The sequence below is a fragment of the Pogoniulus pusillus genome, chromosome 9 (assembly GCF_015220805.1).
Source record: "Pogoniulus pusillus isolate bPogPus1 chromosome 9, bPogPus1.pri, whole genome shotgun sequence".
NCBI classification, from domain to species: Eukaryota; Metazoa; Chordata; class Aves; order Piciformes; family Lybiidae; genus Pogoniulus; species Pogoniulus pusillus.
The window spans coordinates 26,276,447-26,295,895 of NC_087272.1; the positions used below are offsets into that span (position 1 = coordinate 26,276,447).

General features: G+C 39.8%; 1 protein-coding gene across 3 annotated transcripts in view; it reads left to right on the plus strand.

Moving 5' to 3' along the window:
* STOX2 (storkhead box 2) overlaps positions 1–19,449 on the plus strand; it is an 80,240-nt gene that overhangs the window by 55,007 nt on the left and 5,784 nt on the right. For all 3 annotated transcript variants that reach the window (XM_064148960.1, XM_064148961.1, XM_064148962.1), the window contains 2 exons: positions 5,251–5,403; positions 12,825–15,090. In XM_064148960.1, the coding sequence (XP_064005030.1) occupies positions 5,251–5,403; positions 12,825–15,090 (2,419 nt within the window). The remainder of the gene's footprint in view (positions 1–5,250; positions 5,404–12,824; positions 15,091–19,449) is intronic.

Consider the following 19,449-nt stretch of genomic DNA (forward strand, 5'->3'; position numbering starts at 1 on the left):
ATCCAAGGCATATTTCAGAGTAATCTGAGCAATGTCACCAAAATCTACATATTCTTCCCGCTCCCTGCTGTTGTTTAATCAGATGGAAGTGTCTGTCTCAAAATGGCAATTACATAATCATTGTTGTGAGTTCACTTGAGAAAGGTTTTGTTTGATGCATCTGTGTAGGTATTCTATATGCTGAGTGATTCAATCACTTTGGAGTCTGGGAAAAAAGGGATAATGTGCAACACAGGCCAGACATAACTTCAGCATATGTGTAAATCTGATTTTTTTTTCTAGAAGAGACTTTTCTCTTTCAGTATTCCTGGAAAATAGTTATAATGTTCTAGGCTGAAGAGCTCTCTTTTCACACATTGCTACTAGTTTTGGCTTTGCTAGCTACCTTTTGTTTGAAAAGGACCTTTCTGTAGTTCTTCCCAAAGTGAGGTCATAGATGAGTGTCAACCAGAACAGGGTGTTGGCAAGAAATATTTTGTGGGGGATTTCTGTTGCAACCTATAATTGTGAGATGCTATGAAGTTACTGCACTCTAATTTGATGTTTTCTGATTAGTAACATAGCTCTGTAAGCAGCTGAAGTAATGAAGTCAAATTCACTGTGACAGGTGCTTTTTGTCTGGACTCTGTCCTGTCTAGTGCAGGCTGGCTAAGCTTGAAGCTTTGTGCAGATGGGGCATGCATAGCAAACACTCTGTTTTAGAATCTGGGTTGTCTAGTGAGGCTCATTCTCTGGCACACACATGTGCACAGACTGTGATTGTGTAAGCCTCATTTCCTGTGGAAACCAGGCTAAAAATCATGTTTTTCTTGATCTGTGGGAAACAAAAGGTTAAAAAGGTGTTGAGAGATGGAGAAGACAAACAGGGCTTTGCCTTCCTATATTTTACATGACGGAGAGTGAAATCAGAGGAGCTCTTCCCCATTTAGGGACATAATGTGTATAAATTGTACCATACTGTGGGTTTTCAGTGTAATTTCCTTAATTTTCTTCACAATGGCTGTACTGAACTGCTTTCATGTATAAGTCAAGAAGTGATTTTTCAAACAATCTTCATGCAAACTTCATGAGACAGGGAGTTTGACTTCCAGGTCACTTCTTCCCAGCAGCAGAATCACTAATAAAAATTCTGTCATCTGTATGTAGTTGATTGTTTAATTGCTGATACACGGTGCAGAATATAGTCTACCTCATTTTCTCCCAGACTTTCAGAGAACAGAGATGTTAGATAAACTGGCACAAGAAGGGTTCTGGCTGGTATGGGTCGAAGGTGTGTGAATTTCCTTTGCAGCTCTGTTTCAGACCAGAGAACTAAGTATTTCTTTCATGTGCTATATAATCTTTTGTTCCAAGTAACAATAATAATTTCTTTTTCCCCACAGGGCAGTACTACAAGTCCCCATGCCATCAATGAGGACAAATCTCATTCATTGGTTGTTACATGCTTAGACAGCTTTTGAAAGTTAGGTGCCACTAGAAAACTTTAAAAAAGAATGTTCTCTAGAGAAAAGATTGGAAAGACACAGCAGAAACAGTTAAACTGATATAATTTATATATATATATCATATTTAAACAAAACATGCCATTAGATGGTGAAAATTGCATTCTGAGCTCTGGTTTTCATTTAATTGGAAACATAAATATGAAAGTCAAGGATAGTAATTTGATTTCAAATGAAAGCTTCTTGAGATAAGCATCAGTCAGAGCTAACGGGAGCCATGTGCTAGATGTTCTATGTAAGTGATGTGGTCTTTTACAAAAAAAAAAAGGAAAGGATATTTGATTTTTTTAAAGCAAATTTATCCTGAATAAGTTGTAGTAAACTTTCTATTCAACAGGCTGAGCAGTATTTATGCATGTAATTGATGTTAGTACCTTGAATTAAGTCACAGACAGAAGATAATTTCTACTGTGCATCAAAGATGTTTGTCCACTTCACTGTGGACTTCACTCAGCAGAGTGCTGAGTGCTTTTAATTTCCCAGAGCCACCTGATAGTTAAAACTTGACAAATTGGAACCTCTGTGAGTTGAGAGGGGCTTTACTTTCTGTCACTGGATTTCCTGAAAGTTTTACTGATGTGTGCTGGCCATTTTAAACCAGGAGCTAGTAATTATCTCCAACAGACATTTAGGGCTGTGGAGGTAATTCTGCCACGATAGAGTTGAAACAATAGTTCCCTTGTCCTAGTGAAGAAGCACTCAGCGGAAAAGAATAAAGCCTAACTGGTGATGGTCCCTTACAAAACAGAAACAAAGGTTCTCACATAAACCAATATTTGTGGTGCATTTCTGTTGCATTCAAAAACATTTAAGTTCCCATTTTATGGACAGTTGTAGTTGTCTTTATAATTAAATGATTTGTAAACTCCCAAATATCTGCAAGTGGTGTGTTTGTTACCCTGGCATACTAACTGCAGCATGCTTTCTAGAGGTTGTGTCAGCACCAAGTGACTGACACTGAATGTTACACATTGATGAGTTATGAGAAATACAGTTAATATTTCAGAGGAAACTCTTGGTTTGTTTCTGTTGACAAGAGCCCAGCTGGCAGGGCTCAAATATGCAGACAATGTTTTCTGCACAGTAACCTAGAAAAACAATGCCAGAGGCTTTCTTTGAAATGTAAGATTGTGCAAAGTGCAAGAATACTAAAATACTGATGAACTTTACTATTTCTTAACTTATACTTAGCCAGCTTTACATTAACAAATCCTGACAGGGAATTATCCCAGAGGTGGATCTCTGCAGGCTTTTGGAAGTCAGAGGAGAGGGATGGGCTGCCTCAGAGTAACTGGTTTGAGTTCTTGTCCAAGCATCCTTTGCAGTCAGCTGAGAGGCTGCAGAGCAACCCACATAAATTAGCAGCACTTGCTGTGCTTCTTGTATAACCCTGCTTGAGCCCCTTCCCCACTTCAGGAAGCTGACTGTGGTATTGAGGCCTAGATCTCACATCCTAAAAATACCATCCTGGGTAGCTGCAAGTGTACCAGGTGCAAGGGAAAGAAATCTTCTTTCTGCTGTCCCATCCTAGTGCCTGAGGAGGCAACAGTGTGAGTGTATGGGTGAGGGTAGGCACAGGGATGCTCTTGTTGTGGTTGGTTTAAGAAATTGCCAGATTTTTGGTGGTCCAGATGAAACAATTCAGGAAGTTATGGATGATCACCTGGATGCTCTTAAAGCTACCCAGGGAGCCCATTCCAGTGCCCAGTAAACCTGATACGGTTAGACCTCAACTGAGGGCAATTTATGCCAATCTATTTGATGTGGTACTGAACTGAACTTAGTGTAGTGCTTACAGGGATACCCATGACACAGATATTCTCTGTGTAAAAGACAGTAATTTCTTACAGTGCTTAGATAAATCTGCATAATTCTTCCTATAATTCCAGTGGATTTCAGACATGAAGCTAATCATTAAAGACCCCCTACACAAATTGTGTTCATGGTGATTGTTGATCAAAGCTGGTGAAGTTATATGTCTGGCTAAATACAAACATTCATCTGTGAAAACTTTCAGCTGGCAGCAGTTACAAATTGTAACAGTGATTTTATAACTGTAATATTCTTCATCCATTCTCAAATGAGGAGGGGACAAATGGTGTTTGCTCCCCAGTCATGTGCAGGTGTATCTCTTACGTTTCTCTGTAACTGCCTGTGATCTTCTCTGTTGTCATTGACTGTAAAGCATATGGCAGGAGCCTTTCAGGTGTATATGAATAAAAAAAAACATCCAAAAAAAGGTTATAACTTAAGGTCATCATTCTGTGGTTAGGTAAAAATGATGAAAATCTTGGGCTGTACTGTGTTGAAGCTGAAGGAATGCTGCTGTGTTGGGGTTGTGGCACTGATCTGCTCAGGCCAATTGAGGAGAAGCAGGCGGGATGCAGCATAGCACAACTGTGTGTTTTAAATCACTGTTGTGTCTTGGGTAATGTGTATCACTGTTGTACAACAGATTGTACTGCTGCTGTGTTGAAAAGTACTGTTTCTAAGCCTCACTGAAGCAGTTATGCAATTCAGTATCCCCACTAATTCTTTCTTTTTTTTTTTAAGTGCAGAGTATAATGCAAGATTAAAAACACTTAGATAATCAGTTTTAGAAACTACTGGTGCTGTTTAGTATATGAATAGGAATATTGAATCAATAGTGTAAATATTAAGTTCTCTAAATTGTGGAGAAAAGTTTGAATTTGAATTAATTTCCAGTGATTTGATTGCAAGGTATTACTCAGGCACAGCAGAAATAAGGTGATTTTCCTGAGATTTCAAAGCCATTTAGGTAAAACTTAATACCTGGCCATTGACTGACCTGTGGTCAGGAAAGCATTTGTAGTCAAGCATCCTTTGTTCTGTCTGTTACTCTTTGTTACTTCTATGCTGGCAAAGGAAATCATCTAGCTTGCTGATTCCCTCTGAGATCGTTGGGGAACTGTTACCACCACTTCAAGGGGAGGCACAGAGCAGAATCTGAAAACCATTCTGTATTTATATAAAATGTATGTGTGCATTTGTATAGTCAATGTTAGCGTTGTTATCAAATTGTGCTTTCTCCTTTAACTTTCATTTTGAAGATCTTTCAATGTCTTCTAAATATCAGCTAATTAATTACTTTTAAAGACTGAAAACCCATTAAAACTTCTCTTTTGAAAATACATGGTTTACAGAAAGGCATTTGATGTGTAGGTCCAGGAAATACTTATTCACAGTATCAGTTTTCAGGTGTTTGGTTCTTTTTGTGCCTCTATAAAATGATCTGCACTTTATCACAGGAGTGAAAATGTTACTTGTTAGCAGTATTTTTTTCCTGATTTTTGTCACTACTAAGAAAAAAGTACTCTGTCAGGTGGAAGTGGTGAGTCAGCCATACCAGTATCCTTTGACAGGGGAGTGAAATCTCCTTGTTTATGACCAGTCAAATGCATGCAGCCAGGTTTATTGTGCAGTTAATCAGGCACAAGGTTTTGCAACCATCAGTGCTAATTTGTTGGATTTTTTTTTTTAATTTATCTGTTGCATCCTTTGAGGAACTATGTCTTCATAGTGTATGTCTCCAGTTTCCCAAAGTTTACTGTGTCTTAAGTTTTTAAATAAGCTGTTGGACAGTTCTCCATTGTAAGAGTTTTATCTTCAGGTCAGTACAAATGCTACAGAGCTGTATGCATCACCTCTGATTGTATCTCTACATCCTTGCTCTGTGAGCAGATTTTAAAGCAAAATGCTTCATTGCACATCTGTTGTCTTTTTACAGGTGATGTATCACCCATCAGCATGTCTCCCATCAGTCAGTCACAGTTTATTCCACTTGGGGAAATCCTTTGCCTGGCCATCTCAGCAATGAACTCTGCCCGAAAACAAGTCACCCAAGAAGCTCTAATGGAGCACCTAACAACCTGCTTCCCAGGTAACTGGACATTAATAAATCATTGGTCAGATGGGTGCATGTCTGTAAAAAGGCAGGTAAAGTATCCCCAGTGCCTGCCAAGAAGGTTGCTTATCTTTTTCTAATTTCCTTAAAGAAGGGAGTTCCATTGTCTGGGAGTCATTTTTCATCACTTCTGGTTGAGACTATTGACAAAACCTGACATGCTACCCAACAGCAAAAGGAGGCTTTAAGATTCTAATTTTATAACCTCAACCTTTTTTTTTATTCTTAAACATACAAAAAGATGAGTTCCCTTTGACCAGAGCCATTCATATGAGATGCTTTTTGCAGGTTCAATTCCTGACTTTATGTAGATATTAAAAATTACTTAAGGTACTGAACAGCAAACTGCATTGACAGGTTTCTTTTTTCAGACCAGTGTCAGAATAATCTTGTTTGTGGCTTCTTTTTATTTTTTCCTCCAAAATAACCTTCTTTATTGTCATGGTCAGAAGACCTTAGGACTTCAGTAGTTACAGAGAACAAAGCATGTGTTATAGACAGAGCAGACTTATTCTGCTTTCTGACTTTCAAGCCAGTTGTAAGCTAGTTTGCAAGTGCTCTGCTGGCATCTCTTCATGTGTCATTGTCCCCAGTCCCCATAGATATAACCACACAGGTCTCTGCAAAGTCTTCTCTCTTAAAGAGCATAGTTCCCACATACTGCATCTTTTCCCATCCAGGACAGGCTCTCAAAATTGGTGTTGCCTTATCCAAGTGATAGAGTCCAATAGCAATGATGCACCTGTTTCTGGAGGGATTATATTTAGACTGAAAGGAGGTTGTCAGCCTGGTTTCCAGGGGTTTTCAGAGCACAGACACAGTTCTGGCTTCTGCTTCAGTACTGCCCTTGCTTAAAACATCTTTAAATTTGTAATTTTTTTTATTTTATTTTTTTTTAATTGGCAGCTTTCTGGATGAAAGGTTTGGAGAGCCAGGGGTACAATTACTGTGTTCACAGATGTTGTTAAGATGTTCTTGACAGCAATTGATAATATTTATTAAATAGGAAAATTACAATGTCTTGGATTAAATATACCATAATATCAAAAAAGGAAACCCATGTTAAGAATGCACTCTTGAATATACTTCCCTGCTGCCAGTCTGTATCTGGAGTTGGTGAGTCATGCAAACAACGTCTTGTAGAGGCATCTAGAACAGTGGTGTAAAAGCATTGGGCAGAGGTTTACTGCACACTGTTCTGTGCCTGGATTTACATTTCTCTAAACTAATTGAGAAACCCTGCTGTGCCTCTTTTACAGCTGTAAAAAGCAGCTAATTGAAATTGCTTCAGTGGGAAAACTACTGATGCATCTACCTCATCTAGGCAGCCTAACTGTAGCCAGGGTTTGATGTCTTCAGTTTCTTTGCTTACATCTCAGAGCAAGAGTTACTTAAAGACTTGAGGCCTACTTGGGCTTTCTTTTAACTGTTAATAAATTCTGATATTTTAAAATACAATTATGGATCAGGAGCTGTGTTTGACCTAAACAGTACTGTTTGACCTTGAATAATTACACTTTGGGAAAAACTACATTTCATAAATACTGACTTTCTGTCCCAATTTGTGGTGGTGTTTATTGTTTGTTTGGGATTTTTTTCAGTATACTTGGCTGATTTTGAAAATAGAGGTAAAAGTTGTAAGGTCTATAATGCAAAGAAGGCAGAGTTCACAATTACAATTCCAGTTTAATGTATTTTGAATTTTGTTTTTCCAAGTCATGTTCTACATAACTAGAAAAGTTTCATGGATGGCAAGTGTTTTCCCAGTCCTTCCATCAGTATTTTTTATGGAAACATTATTGCATGGTGGAAATTATAATTTATTGGTGGCATCCCATGGGTTTCCTGGGAGCCTGATTATCTGTTGACTTGGTATGTTGCACTGTTCATGCTAGACAGAACTGTATATGAAAAATAATTCAACAGGCTGGATTATTTTGTAGACTCTGATCGGAATAAGCCTGAGGCAAATTATCACACAGTCTCTTGCTGCCTCTTTTTTTTTTCCCTGTCTACTGGCCATGAACATGTGCATTTCTCAAGTCTATTTCTCTAGTCTGAGATTAAAAACAGGAGAGCCTTGTTTTTTCTTCCTCACTTCCCAAAACACAAGGAAAATTACTTGGGAAAAATAATAATGTACCCTTTGTCCAATTGTATTCCCCTCTTTAGACAGACCTAGCAATTTAACATAGCAAACATAGGTGTTTTCTCAGGATGATTACAATATTACCCCCAAAAATTTGTCCTTTCCCATAAACAGAACCTCTTCTTGTGCTGAGTGATATTTTTCACTTGGTTGCTCAAACTCTCATAAATCACACAGGGAATCACACAGGTCACACAAAACTTTAGGGGTTGGAATGGACCTTGAAAGATCATCTAGTCCAACCTCCCCACCAGAGCAGGGTCATCTAGAGTAGGTCACACAGAAACACATCCAGCAGGGTTTTTCAGCTGTGGCTTTTTGAGCCCTTGTATTCTTTGTGGCTATTGTAAATTATCTGATGTCCTCATATTCTCAGTTTCTCTTCTCTAATTCAGTGCTGATACTCTGAGAGAGAGGAGTTTGTTACTAGTGTAAATGTATCTGTCATTGTCACATAACCTTTCTGTATCTCACCCTGGAGCAGCACTTGTCTGCCTGTGTTGTTTGTGTTTTAATGAACAGATGCTTCACTGCTTTTCATGGTGTGTATGAATTTTCTAAGACCCCAGATGCCATTCTCAAACTGTCTAAGAATACTAAACCTCTTGCCTCAGTGCAAGATCTTACACTTGCAATCTAGTCCTCTAGTTTGCTGAGCCATTGTGCAGGCATAAATCTGGGCCATGGCTCTATCTGAAGTAAGGTATGCTAATTATTTATAACATCACATAGCAACCACTCCATATCCTTAACTAGTATTCCATGAGCCAATCAGAGTATTTCTTTTATCCCTTGTTAAGCCTTAGCATCAGCTCAGGAGAAAATCATTTTAGCAGATTTAACACCATTTAAATACCACTTCAGATGTATTTTTCATGAATTTATATTATGGAGAAAGTTTGTAATGATAATGCACATCTTATTTATGGCTTTTGTTATTTGCCAGGTTTTTTAAAAAGCAAGAGGCCCCTTGCTGTACATGCTCCCATTATTCTAACTTAGAATTAAACAATGAGATGTTTGTACAGCCCTACTTTATAATTTATTGACCATGGTTTAAATCCTGTACATTAAATGAAAATCTTTGAAATCCAGTATAAGGAGCTAAGAATCTAACCTCTGTTCCTGTGTTTGGCAGCCAGACCCTCTTATCTGTATGAACCTGGCTGAACAAAACATCATGCCTTTGTTTCTGCTGCTGCCTTTAGTAAGGGTTTTATAATTTTCAAATTATTTTTTTATCCAGAGTTGTTCACATACTTATTAAAATCGTTTTGAGGTGTTCAAAATTTCAGTGTAGAAGATCCATGTGTAGTAGACCAGGTTGCTTTTGAAGTCAACAGTTTTCTGAAAGCTGACAAATTCCTCTGACATTCACCTTCATAACTGTTCACTCTCTAAATAAGGGAAATGTATATGTAGCACTTAAAGTAAGTGTCTTACATTAGCTGAGTTCACTCTAGGTCAGTGTTCTTTGTGAGCAGCAAACAAGACATAATCTTCTGTCTGGAAGCTCAGTGGATGGCAAAGCAGACTCTCTTGAGATGCAGAAAATGTACATGTCTGATGATTCAGTGTCCAGACAGTTTCTGCTTTTGAATTATTAAACCACTACATAATCTTAAATAACACCACTGCTGTCATGCCATATTTTCTATGCTAGAGTCTCTAGACTACTAGGTTTTTTCCTCTTGGTGCTGTTTAATGGAGGAAGGGAGGACGTAAGGAGGTTTCTGAATGTAGCAGGGTAGGTTATGTACAGACATGATGTGGGCAGGTTGCTATAAAGGGAAAACTTTTGACAAAGCTAGGAAATCTGCCTTAAAACCAGCAACAATGGGAGTCCGAGTAATGTCTTGCTCCTTCCCACAATGCAGAAAAGCCTCATTCAAGTTTGGGTCTATTTCTGCTTTTCTAAGTATACCCAAAAGACGTCTGAACAAAACCCATAGGTAGCATTAGCTGGCAATGCTGAGCTCCTCAGATCTGCATCTGCCGTTGCTACTGCTGGCTTAGGAAACCATAGAGATGTACTCGGTGCTGAGAGTGATAAAATTGATAGTTTCCAGCTCCAGAGAGAAGGCTGACAATTAAATTTACAGCATCATTGACTGCCCAGGCATGCTAATTTGGTTTCTTCTTGGTGTTTGTCTGAACATTTTCTGTTCGCAGGACAATTAACATAACTACTGTACATCCAGAGTTTAGAGACTCGTTTACCCAAAAAATTATGGTCATTATGATTTACTTGGTGAAAAACTACCTATTATTACTTTTACTGCATGTTTGCAGTGCATTTTTGCCTGAGTTAGTGTAATACCTCAGTGTAATACCTCTCTTTCCCTGACTTTTCTGAAAACTCCCAGGAGAATGTTTTCCTCTCCTTTTTTTGTCTGATGTTTTCAAAACAATCTATTATGAAAAGTCTTTTAAGTAAAGTAATGATGAAGAGCCAAATTCTCACAGACAAAGGTAGGTACATGTTGAGGTATTTACATGTAAGCTTCTGGAAAGTGCAGTGGATCAGTCACGCTGGTCATGTAGGAGCAGGAAGAGCTTGGCTGCTGCACAGCAAGTGTATCTCAGTTGGACCAGGAGTTGACCCTGAAGTGCATTTTCACCACAGGATAGAGAACATGAAGTTGACTTTGGGGTCATTCACTTCTTGTGGTGATGCAAGGCAGAATTTAAAAGGGGCATTGTTACTCAAGCAGACATAGCAGCTCTACTGCAGGAAAGAGGAGGTTAGATGATGACTGCTGGTTGTAGTGGGAATTGAAGTCCCTCTTCATGTTGCTGTGCTTTACTGAAAGCTCATGCAGAAAGCAACCTGTTCTCCAGTTGCTGCTGCCTCACAATCCAGCAGAAACTTAGCGTGGTGTTTACTTCAGTCCAGAGAGATTCAGGATACTGGCCTAGGGAATGGGTAGCTCTCTGGATTTTAACTTTTCCCATCTGTGACTGTTTCTGGCATATTTGCTCATCCAGCACTTCTGGAGGGCTTACTCTCTCTAGGATTATCACATGAATTGTGAACTCTCATATGAAAAGAGGAGAAATGTTCCTGATTCTCCATTTTCATTTATGTATTCTTTGCACTTTTCAGTGTCATTTATTTTCTCAAATTAAATGCTTTTCATTCCTGTGTCTGAATCAGTCCCAATCTTCAACTCCATGAGCTTTGTGTGGAATAGATTTACTTCCACCAGCACATTCTCTGTAACTGCTTTCACTCATGCATCCATGTTATTCCTAACACTTTGCTCTTTCCATTGTAAGATTGTTAGTTATAAATATTATTAGATGCAAGCAGTATTGTCATGTCTCTAATTCAAACAATGTTCAAAGCCAGACATAAGAATTCTTACTATGTTGTTTGCAACCCAGTAGCAAGGAGGAGGATGAGTTAAGGAATTAATGAAACGTCTCTACTTCTTGTTGCTTATTTTGTGATGAGATGGTGGCCATAGTGCCAGAGCTCTTGCTGTCATCCTCATGTTTGCTAACACAGGGAGATCACTGAGTTGCAGGCTCCAGGCTTTGACATGTGGGAAAGGAGTTGTTGACCAGACACTATATGCTACTGAAGGTACTGTGTTTGTGGCAGGTACACCTGCTTGAGGTTTTTCCCATGAAGTACTTTTGTAAGAAGCATATACTTTGCTGAAATGTATCTGCATGCATGATTCCACTGAATTTCTGTCTTAAAGATAGTCCATTTGGCTTAACAAGGACCTTACCAACCTAATCTTAGATGGCCTGGCTAAGAGTAGGGGTCTTGACCAGATGATTTCGTGAGGTCCAACTTAAATTACTCTCTGATTCAATTTAGTTTTATTTGTAAGTTAGGGTTTGGTTGTTGTTTTTTAAATGAATCATAGAATCAACCAGGTTGGAAGAGACCTTCAAGATCATCCAGTCCAACCTATCACCCAGCCCTATCCAGTCAACTAGACCATGGCACTAGATGCCCCATCCAGTCTTTTCTGGAACACCTCCAGGGACGGTGACTCCACCACCAACCTGTGCAGCCCATTCCAATGGCAAATCACTCAGAGTAAATGGAATTAACTTTCTTAGGTCAAAGTAGGCTATCCAAACTTTTGAAAAAAAAATTCTATCACTCTAGAAATGTGAACCAGGTCAGGTTTAGTTGAAACTAAAGTGCATTTTAGTTCAACAGAATGCATTGATTGAAGATAGCTTTTTCCACTGAAAATTTTGAAGGATTTTTTCTTGTGCAGCATAAACCAATGCTTGTTTGGTTTTCGTTTCTTTGGGTTTTTTTTTCCTAGCTTGTGGACTAGATTTCTTGTTTCCCTAGCTCTAGATGGAACTTATGCCTATGCAGAGCATGCTAATGCAGTATTTAAGGCGATATTGTCCTGCACCTCTGAATCCAGCAAGAGTACTGGTAGTGGGAAGGGCAAGGCTTGCAGTGCCAAGTCTACCACGTGGCTAATGTGGCATTGCTGCAGGGTTCTCATACACCTAATGCAGTGTGTGATACATGATTTAGGTAGTATTCTTCACGTCTCATATTAAAGGCAGGGAACTCAGAGAAGCAGATTTTTAGGATCTAGATCTGTAACTTCCAGCATAGTGTAAAAAGTCTGTTTAGGTAAGATGAACTGTGTCATTCAAGGTGTGTCTTTTTTGGAGCAGCAGTGATGTAGTTGAAACATTTTAATTGGAGAGTGGGTAAGTTCAATCAGATTTGTAATAAAAAGGCAGTTTGGGAGAATGTTGTGGGTTTTTCTGTGTAGTGTTCTTCTGTGGAAAAACAACTTATGTATCCAAAGTAACAAATAAGTTCAATACGTGACTGGGCATTATAATAAAGAGCTGTGGTGAATTGAGGTATATAAATATTTAGTTGAAAGAAGAGAGAAAGTGAAATATTTCCCCTGACACCCTTTTGATTTCCAGTGATTCCATCTTGTAGCTTAGTGTCACCTGCACAATGGAGATGACTAGAAGTTACCTCCTGTTTGATTTTTTTTTTCCTTTAACACTCTATTAATGGCCTTCTTTCTGTTTAATTAATAATTGATATGTCTGAAGTGTAGGAGCTAAGTGGCAAGATAAACAGACAAGAGAATGCCTAACAAAGTGCTTTACTGGAGTTGTTTGTTCAGCATATTCCAGCTTGCATCTTGGTAAAACAGCTCTTTGTTGGGGAGGGGAGGATGCAGAGAGTCCTGCATGTTTTATGCACTCTGTGATATGTGTTTGCTATCATTTCTAGGAGTTCCAACACCCAGTCCAGAAATCCTTCGCCATACCTTGAATATGCTTGTACGGGAGAGGAAAATATACCCAACTCCAGATGGCTATTTCATTGTAACCCCACAGACTTACTTTATAACACCATCTCTCATAAGAACTAACAGTAAATGGTACCATTTGGACGAGAGGATACCTGACAGGTCTCAATGTACCTCTCCACAGCAAGGAACTATAACTCCTTCCACCTCGGGATGTGTCAGGGACCGAACACTACCCAAAAACCACTGCGACTCCTGCCATTGTTGCAGAGAAGACATGCACAGCATGCATGCATCTACCCTACAGAGGAAATCAGCAAAAGACTGTAAAGACTCTTACTGTCCTCCTTCGTTATGTCAGGTTCCACCTACTGAGAAAAGTAAAAGTACTGTCAATTTCTCTTACAAAGCAGAGACGCTTTCAAAGCCTAAGGATGTAGAAAAGCAGTCTAAGAAATTTGGACTCAAATTATTCCGGTTAAGTTTTAAGAAGGACAAGACAAAACAGTTGGCAAATTTCTCTGCCCAGTTTCCTCCAGAGGAGTGGCCACTAAGGGATGAGGACACCCCTACCACTATACCTAGAGAGGTAGAAATGGAGATTATCAGGCGCATTAACCCAGATTTGACTGTGGAAAATGTCATGAGGCACACTGCACTAATGAAGAAACTTGAAGAAGAAAAAGCTCAACGGAGCAAAGCAGGATCTTCAGCTCACCACAGTGGACGAAGTAAAAAGAGCAGGAATCACAGGAAGTCTCACGGGAAATCGAGGTCACACAGCAAGACTCGGGTGTCCAAAGGAGACCCATCAGATGGCTCTCATTTGGACATACCTGTGGAAAGGGAGTATGAGTTCTATGATCCCTTGACTCGATCCCCACGGGAAGGCTGTTTTATAATAGAACACAAGGGAGATAACTTTATAATGCACAGTAATCCTAACATGATTGAATCTCATTTTCCCATGACACCAGAGTGGGATGTGTCTGGTGAGCTGGCCAAAAGAAGAACTGAAATGCCTTTCCCTGAGCCTTCCAGGGGAAGCTCTCACTCTAAGGTCCATCGGAGCCATAGCCATACACAGGATAGAAGATCAAGGAATGAGCGGTCCAGTAAGGCTAAGGAGAGGTCTAGATCCATGGATAACTCCAAGGGACCTCTGGGCTCAGCCACCTTAGGCACACCAGAAGATATAGGTGAAGGTTGTAGCCCAGATGACCAAACAACTAACCAAACTTTCATTGACGATAGTACCTTAAGGCCATCTCAATCACTCAGTCATCAAAGGGCTCTGATTTCATCTGCAAGCTACAAAGAGACTTGCATCCCTGAAATAGCTAGTGGCAGTGTAGAAACCCCTAGTTCTTGTAGCCTGTTGGAACAAAGCAAGCCTACAGAGAATTTGCCACCATACAGCGAGCTCAACTCCTGCACTACAAAATCTGCAGTTGATGACTATTTTCAGTGTAACACATCCAGTGAGACTGTGCTTACTGCTCCATCACCACTGGGAAAGAATAAAGAGGACCATGATACACTGACAGGGACAGATGGGCTCAAAAAAATTACTCCTGCAGAAAGACAGTCTCAGCATATTTCTAGGGATCCTGGGGTGCACAAAGATGAGTCCCCAAAGGGCCCAAGCAGTGGTACAACAGTTGCTGGCCAAACATCAGAGGTGATTGCAAACGGGCGGCTGGTTCAACACCATAGTGCTGAATCGAGCAGTCTTGATAAGAGGAAAGAAATATTTAGCAAGGATACACTCTTTAAACCTCTGCACAATACCCTTTCTGTGAACAGTTACCATAAGTCTAGCACGCCCCTGCTGAAGCCTCATCAAAAGACCCCCTCTGACACATTGCCAGTCAGATGTGAGAAACTTGAACAAGCGATAGTAACCTCAGTCACACAAGTCACGCCTGTTTCACAGAGGCAGCAAGAGACAGCTGGGAACCAGGAGGCCTCCTTTGACTACTACAACGTATCTGATGATGACGACTCAGAGGAAGGAAACAACAAAAATGCTGAGGAAGAAAAGAACAGGGATGATGTTGGTACAATGCAGTGGCTCCTAGAGAGAGAAAAGGAGAGAGATCTGCAGCGGAAGTTTGAGAAGAATCTTACTCTTCTCACCCCAAAGGAAACAGAAAATAGCAACAACCAGAGAGCCACCCACTCAGCCCGCCTGGACAGCATGGACAGCAGCAGCATTACTGTGGACAGCGGGTTCAACTCTCCACGGTAGGACTGTCACATTCATTGCAGCTTTACAGACTAGAAAGTTCCATTTATAGCTGTATGTGTGTGTGGTACTGGTGACAGAAGGTAGGGCCATTTTAAACAGTTGCACACATTTTCAGACAGTGTTTGCTACAAGTCTGCAATCTGCTGTTGAGGTGTGTGGCTTTCCCACCACACCAGTGACCATGTGCGGCATTGACTCTGTATTAGTTCATTTTCTGTTTGCTGAAAACCTCCCTGTATATTTTTTTTTCCTGTATTAAACTTGTGTTTGCACTTAGAATAGAAGGAATAAGCTCCTGCATACTCCCCTTTCACTTTCCCTTTCCCTCTTAGATATCATCAATGTGACTAATCAGAAGACTAGATGGCATAACCTTTGTCTCAGATAAAAAACCCAAAGCATGGTGAGGGTTTTGGGTTTGGGCTTTTTTGTTTATTTTCTTCCCCAAAAAATCGGATCTGTATCGCCATTCCAGACTGGTGAGGTTGGAGCAGCTGCTCCCCCCATAAGACTAAAAGTGCTCAGGATACTTAAGCTTCAGAGGTGACCTAGTGCTGCATCAGCAGAGGGAGGGGTGTCTTGCCTAAGATACTTGGGAAAAGATTCCAGATGTTTGCATGTGGTGGTGCTGGTAAGTCATTTCCATTCCAGGGATCTCAGACATCGTGGAAGTCTCAGGGTGCTAGGAGTCTTACAGGTGTAGAGAGGAGAGAGTTGCTGGTGTATTCCATGCCCTGGAGACTTCACAAGCTCATTTCCAGGTTAAGAATTCTTCACTTGAGCCTTCTTTGTTCTCTGTCTGCTCTTTCACTGTTGGAAGTCCATGCTGGAATGGAACTTGACTGGTTTTGTTTGCTATGGATAGCAACCCGTCAGAGCTCAGAGCAATGACTCTTAAGAACACAGAAATAGTTTAGCACAGTAGTTCTTCTGCAGTGTCTTACTTCAGCTTAAGTTATTTACTGTCTATGTTTTAAAAGCAAAACCTCAAAGTCTAGATTTGTCTTAGGAGAAAGAAAATGAGGGGGTTGTGGAAGGGCTTTGGGGTTTGTTTTGGTTTGGTTTTTTTCCTTTTTTTTTATTCCTCAGAATTATGTTTTCAAACAAAATCTATAGCAGGCTGTCAGAAAGACACGTGAAGGATTTACTGCTTCTACACAGGACTAAATCTTCAGTTAGCCCTGTCACTGGAGTAAATTCCTTCAGATTTGATGGCTACTCCCACTTGATGTTAATGAAAGGCAGTAATTATTTGGCCTGCTGCAGCATGCAGTGATCATCAAACTGGAGCAGATTTTTAACATCTGTATAATTTTTCTGAGTGAAATACTTGAAAAGTAACTGGAGTAAATTGTACCACTTAACACTGAGTCCAGCTTAGAAACTTAAGAAGGTTTTGAATTTGTTCCTGTTCTTGATTGTTCTGCAGATGCTCGACATCTTTCTCGCATACAGCTGTTGTATGAGGCTATTTGTACTCTTGACTTTGATTTTTTTTTTTTATGTAATCTTTTCCTGCTATGCTTGCAGTCAGTTTTTGTGGGGGAGTATACAGTGGTGTTTACTTTTTGCTAAGCTTGCCCCACTCCAGAGTGTGTTTCACCTCCAGGACAGGATGTCAGTCGACTGGATAACAATCTCCTCTTGGCCTACTGTTTTGCTAGCTGTACACTGGCTGAACATTAGGCTTGTGTTTCTGGTTAATGCCAAGGCAGACATTTCCTTCCCTAATTATCTACACAACAGATAAAATTTCTGTTGATGCTAATCTTAAACTTAGCTAGCAAGAGAACAGAATGTGGTGAGCATGCTGGATTTAGTGCTGCTATACAACTTTGTTTAGATCAAAAGAGAAACAGATAAGCAGCTTTTAATAATGATTGTGTTCCACACATCTATGTTTCCTTTTTTTTCTGTTTATTTGTTAACAAATGTCCTTCTTTTTTGGCAGTGTCACACAAAGTAAGATGTAAAGCAGGGTTCTGTAGAGTTGTTTTGTGAGACCATCATGTAGTCCAGCTCTTTCAGAGGCTTTTTCATGAGCATTGCATCATGATGATTAAATCGAGTTATTTTGCTGAGCTTTGGTCACTCCTTGGTTTAAATCTATACAAACAAATTGAGCAGAGGGTGAATTCAGCCCTTTGGCTATAATTGCCATGTTGTAACTTCTTTACTACTTCATAAGAAAAAATATACTCCACTACCCTTTTCCAGTAAATACAAAAAAGCCATCTGGCATCCACCTGGATTCACCTAGATCTGACAGTGTCCATTAGCAGATGCCTAGGGAAGAGTATTAAGAACAGGACATGCATGTAGTGATATTCCCTAGCTAACCTCCACTGATGTTTTTTAACTGTTGACTTCCTGAGGTATGGTGGTGTCTTTTCATTTAAACCAAAGTGTGCTATGGTTCTTGGGAAATCAAAATTACCAGTTCCACACTGTGAAAGAAAACTGTATTTTTAAAGTGTGACAGTTTGCAATGGTCATTTGACTTCAAAAGCATTTTGCATGAGCAATTCATGAGCACATCACCATCGGGAAAGAAACTTCACAGTGTTTTACTCATTGCTTTTATGCAAGTTGTATATAGTAAATGTCAGCTGATAAGTTTTATTCCTTAATTTTTAGAGCTTACATAATTATGCTACTACCCTTTTGTCACCTGAAGAAAGAGCTCGTTTTGGCACTCTGCATGCAAAACTCTTACTGCAGTCTTTGTGTAAACATGTTGTAACGGTTAGTTTGTAATACCAGAATAGGAAGTGTTTGAAGATCCAGAATTGGCAGTCCCATAAAGAATGATAAAACAGTAGATGATTTTTTAACAAAACACATACCAAACAACAACAACAAAAAAAGGTTGCATCTATTTTCATTAAGAAGCAGAGGGAGCAGTAACAGAAGCACACACCATATGTCACTGTAGCTCACAGAGATCTCTTCCTCTCTGTGTCACCCGTTGTAGCTGTTTGGAACTACTGGCAAGTGATAGCTGGCAGAAGGTGATCAGTACCATTCTGATCCATTTAAAAGACCTGTGGAAGTTTTCCTAGAAGGCATCAAAGGTTTTCCAGATTCACTCAGTTTAAGATGATTTAAATCTGCCCTACAACTGAACAAGGTGTTTCTTCCTTCCCTTGTGTCATGCACTGACACATTTCTTTCCTGCCACATCCAGAGATATGTAGTCCTACTCTTCCTCTGATGCTAGCACTATTTTTTTTTCCTTAGGGCTAGTGTTTAACTGAGAGTGGCCTCTGTTCTGGCTGGCTGCAAGGCTTAGCATCAGAGAAACAGCAGGAACATGTGGCAGGATCAGGTTCCACACAAGGCAGGAAAGAGCTGCCCCTTTTCAGTAGCAGGTAAATTTAGGTGACTTTAAACTGATTATGAAGCTCTGTCATTTAGTTTCTTTCTTTCTAGTGCTTATTTCACAAACCCATTCAGTCCTCTAAATGTACTCTGTAAACATCTCCACAGCAAATTATGATGTCATTTTGCTAAAAAAGGGGATATAGGTGAAGTGTACATAACTGGGGCCACCTGGCTATTTGAAAACCAAATGTCTCTCTACACAGGAGATCAAAAACTGAGCGCAGAAAGAGAACAAAGAGAGTAGTAGTGGTAAAACTAGTTTCAGTATATCTTGGTTGAGTTTTTAAAAGCTGAACAGGATAATGTTGGTAATGTATCATTAAAAGGCTTAGCTTTTAAAAAGGCTAAGTGTCCTGTCACTCCCGTGGCTAAACAGTATGTTAGAACTTAAAGGAACAATGTCCATTTTAGGAATGAAATAGCAGCAGTGATTGTTGTTAAGGGCATAATCACAGGGCAGGCAGTTAAGATTTCTCAGAGTCTTGTGAATTGCAGTTGTCTTAGCTGCCAAGCAAAATTGAAGCCTTGCAAAATTGAAGCATTGTAGGTTTAATGGAAAGTAGTATTTTTAGTTGCTATTTTGTGTACAGAGACATAGGTAGAACAGATGACAGAGGAAGATGTGTTACATGATTCCTCTCCCAGCTTTCCCTGGTCACTTTAGCTGATTCGAAGAAGTTACTTTGTGCAAAAATGAACCAGTCAGGAAAGAAAATGAATATGTTCCACGTGAAAGATGGAAGCTATTTCCCTGGATGAAAAATCCAGTTTCTTGATACGAGTTCAGCTTACAGTTTGTGTGACAGCTTCAGCTCTGCTTAGTGCTATACCTTTTTTACAGTATGATGACTGTTGAGTACCTCTGGAACCCATTTTGGAGGAACATATGTGTACCATCAAAATGAGATGGTTCATTGGTGTGACATTCCATACAAACACAGGAAGCCTATTATAAAGCACTCCATTCTCCT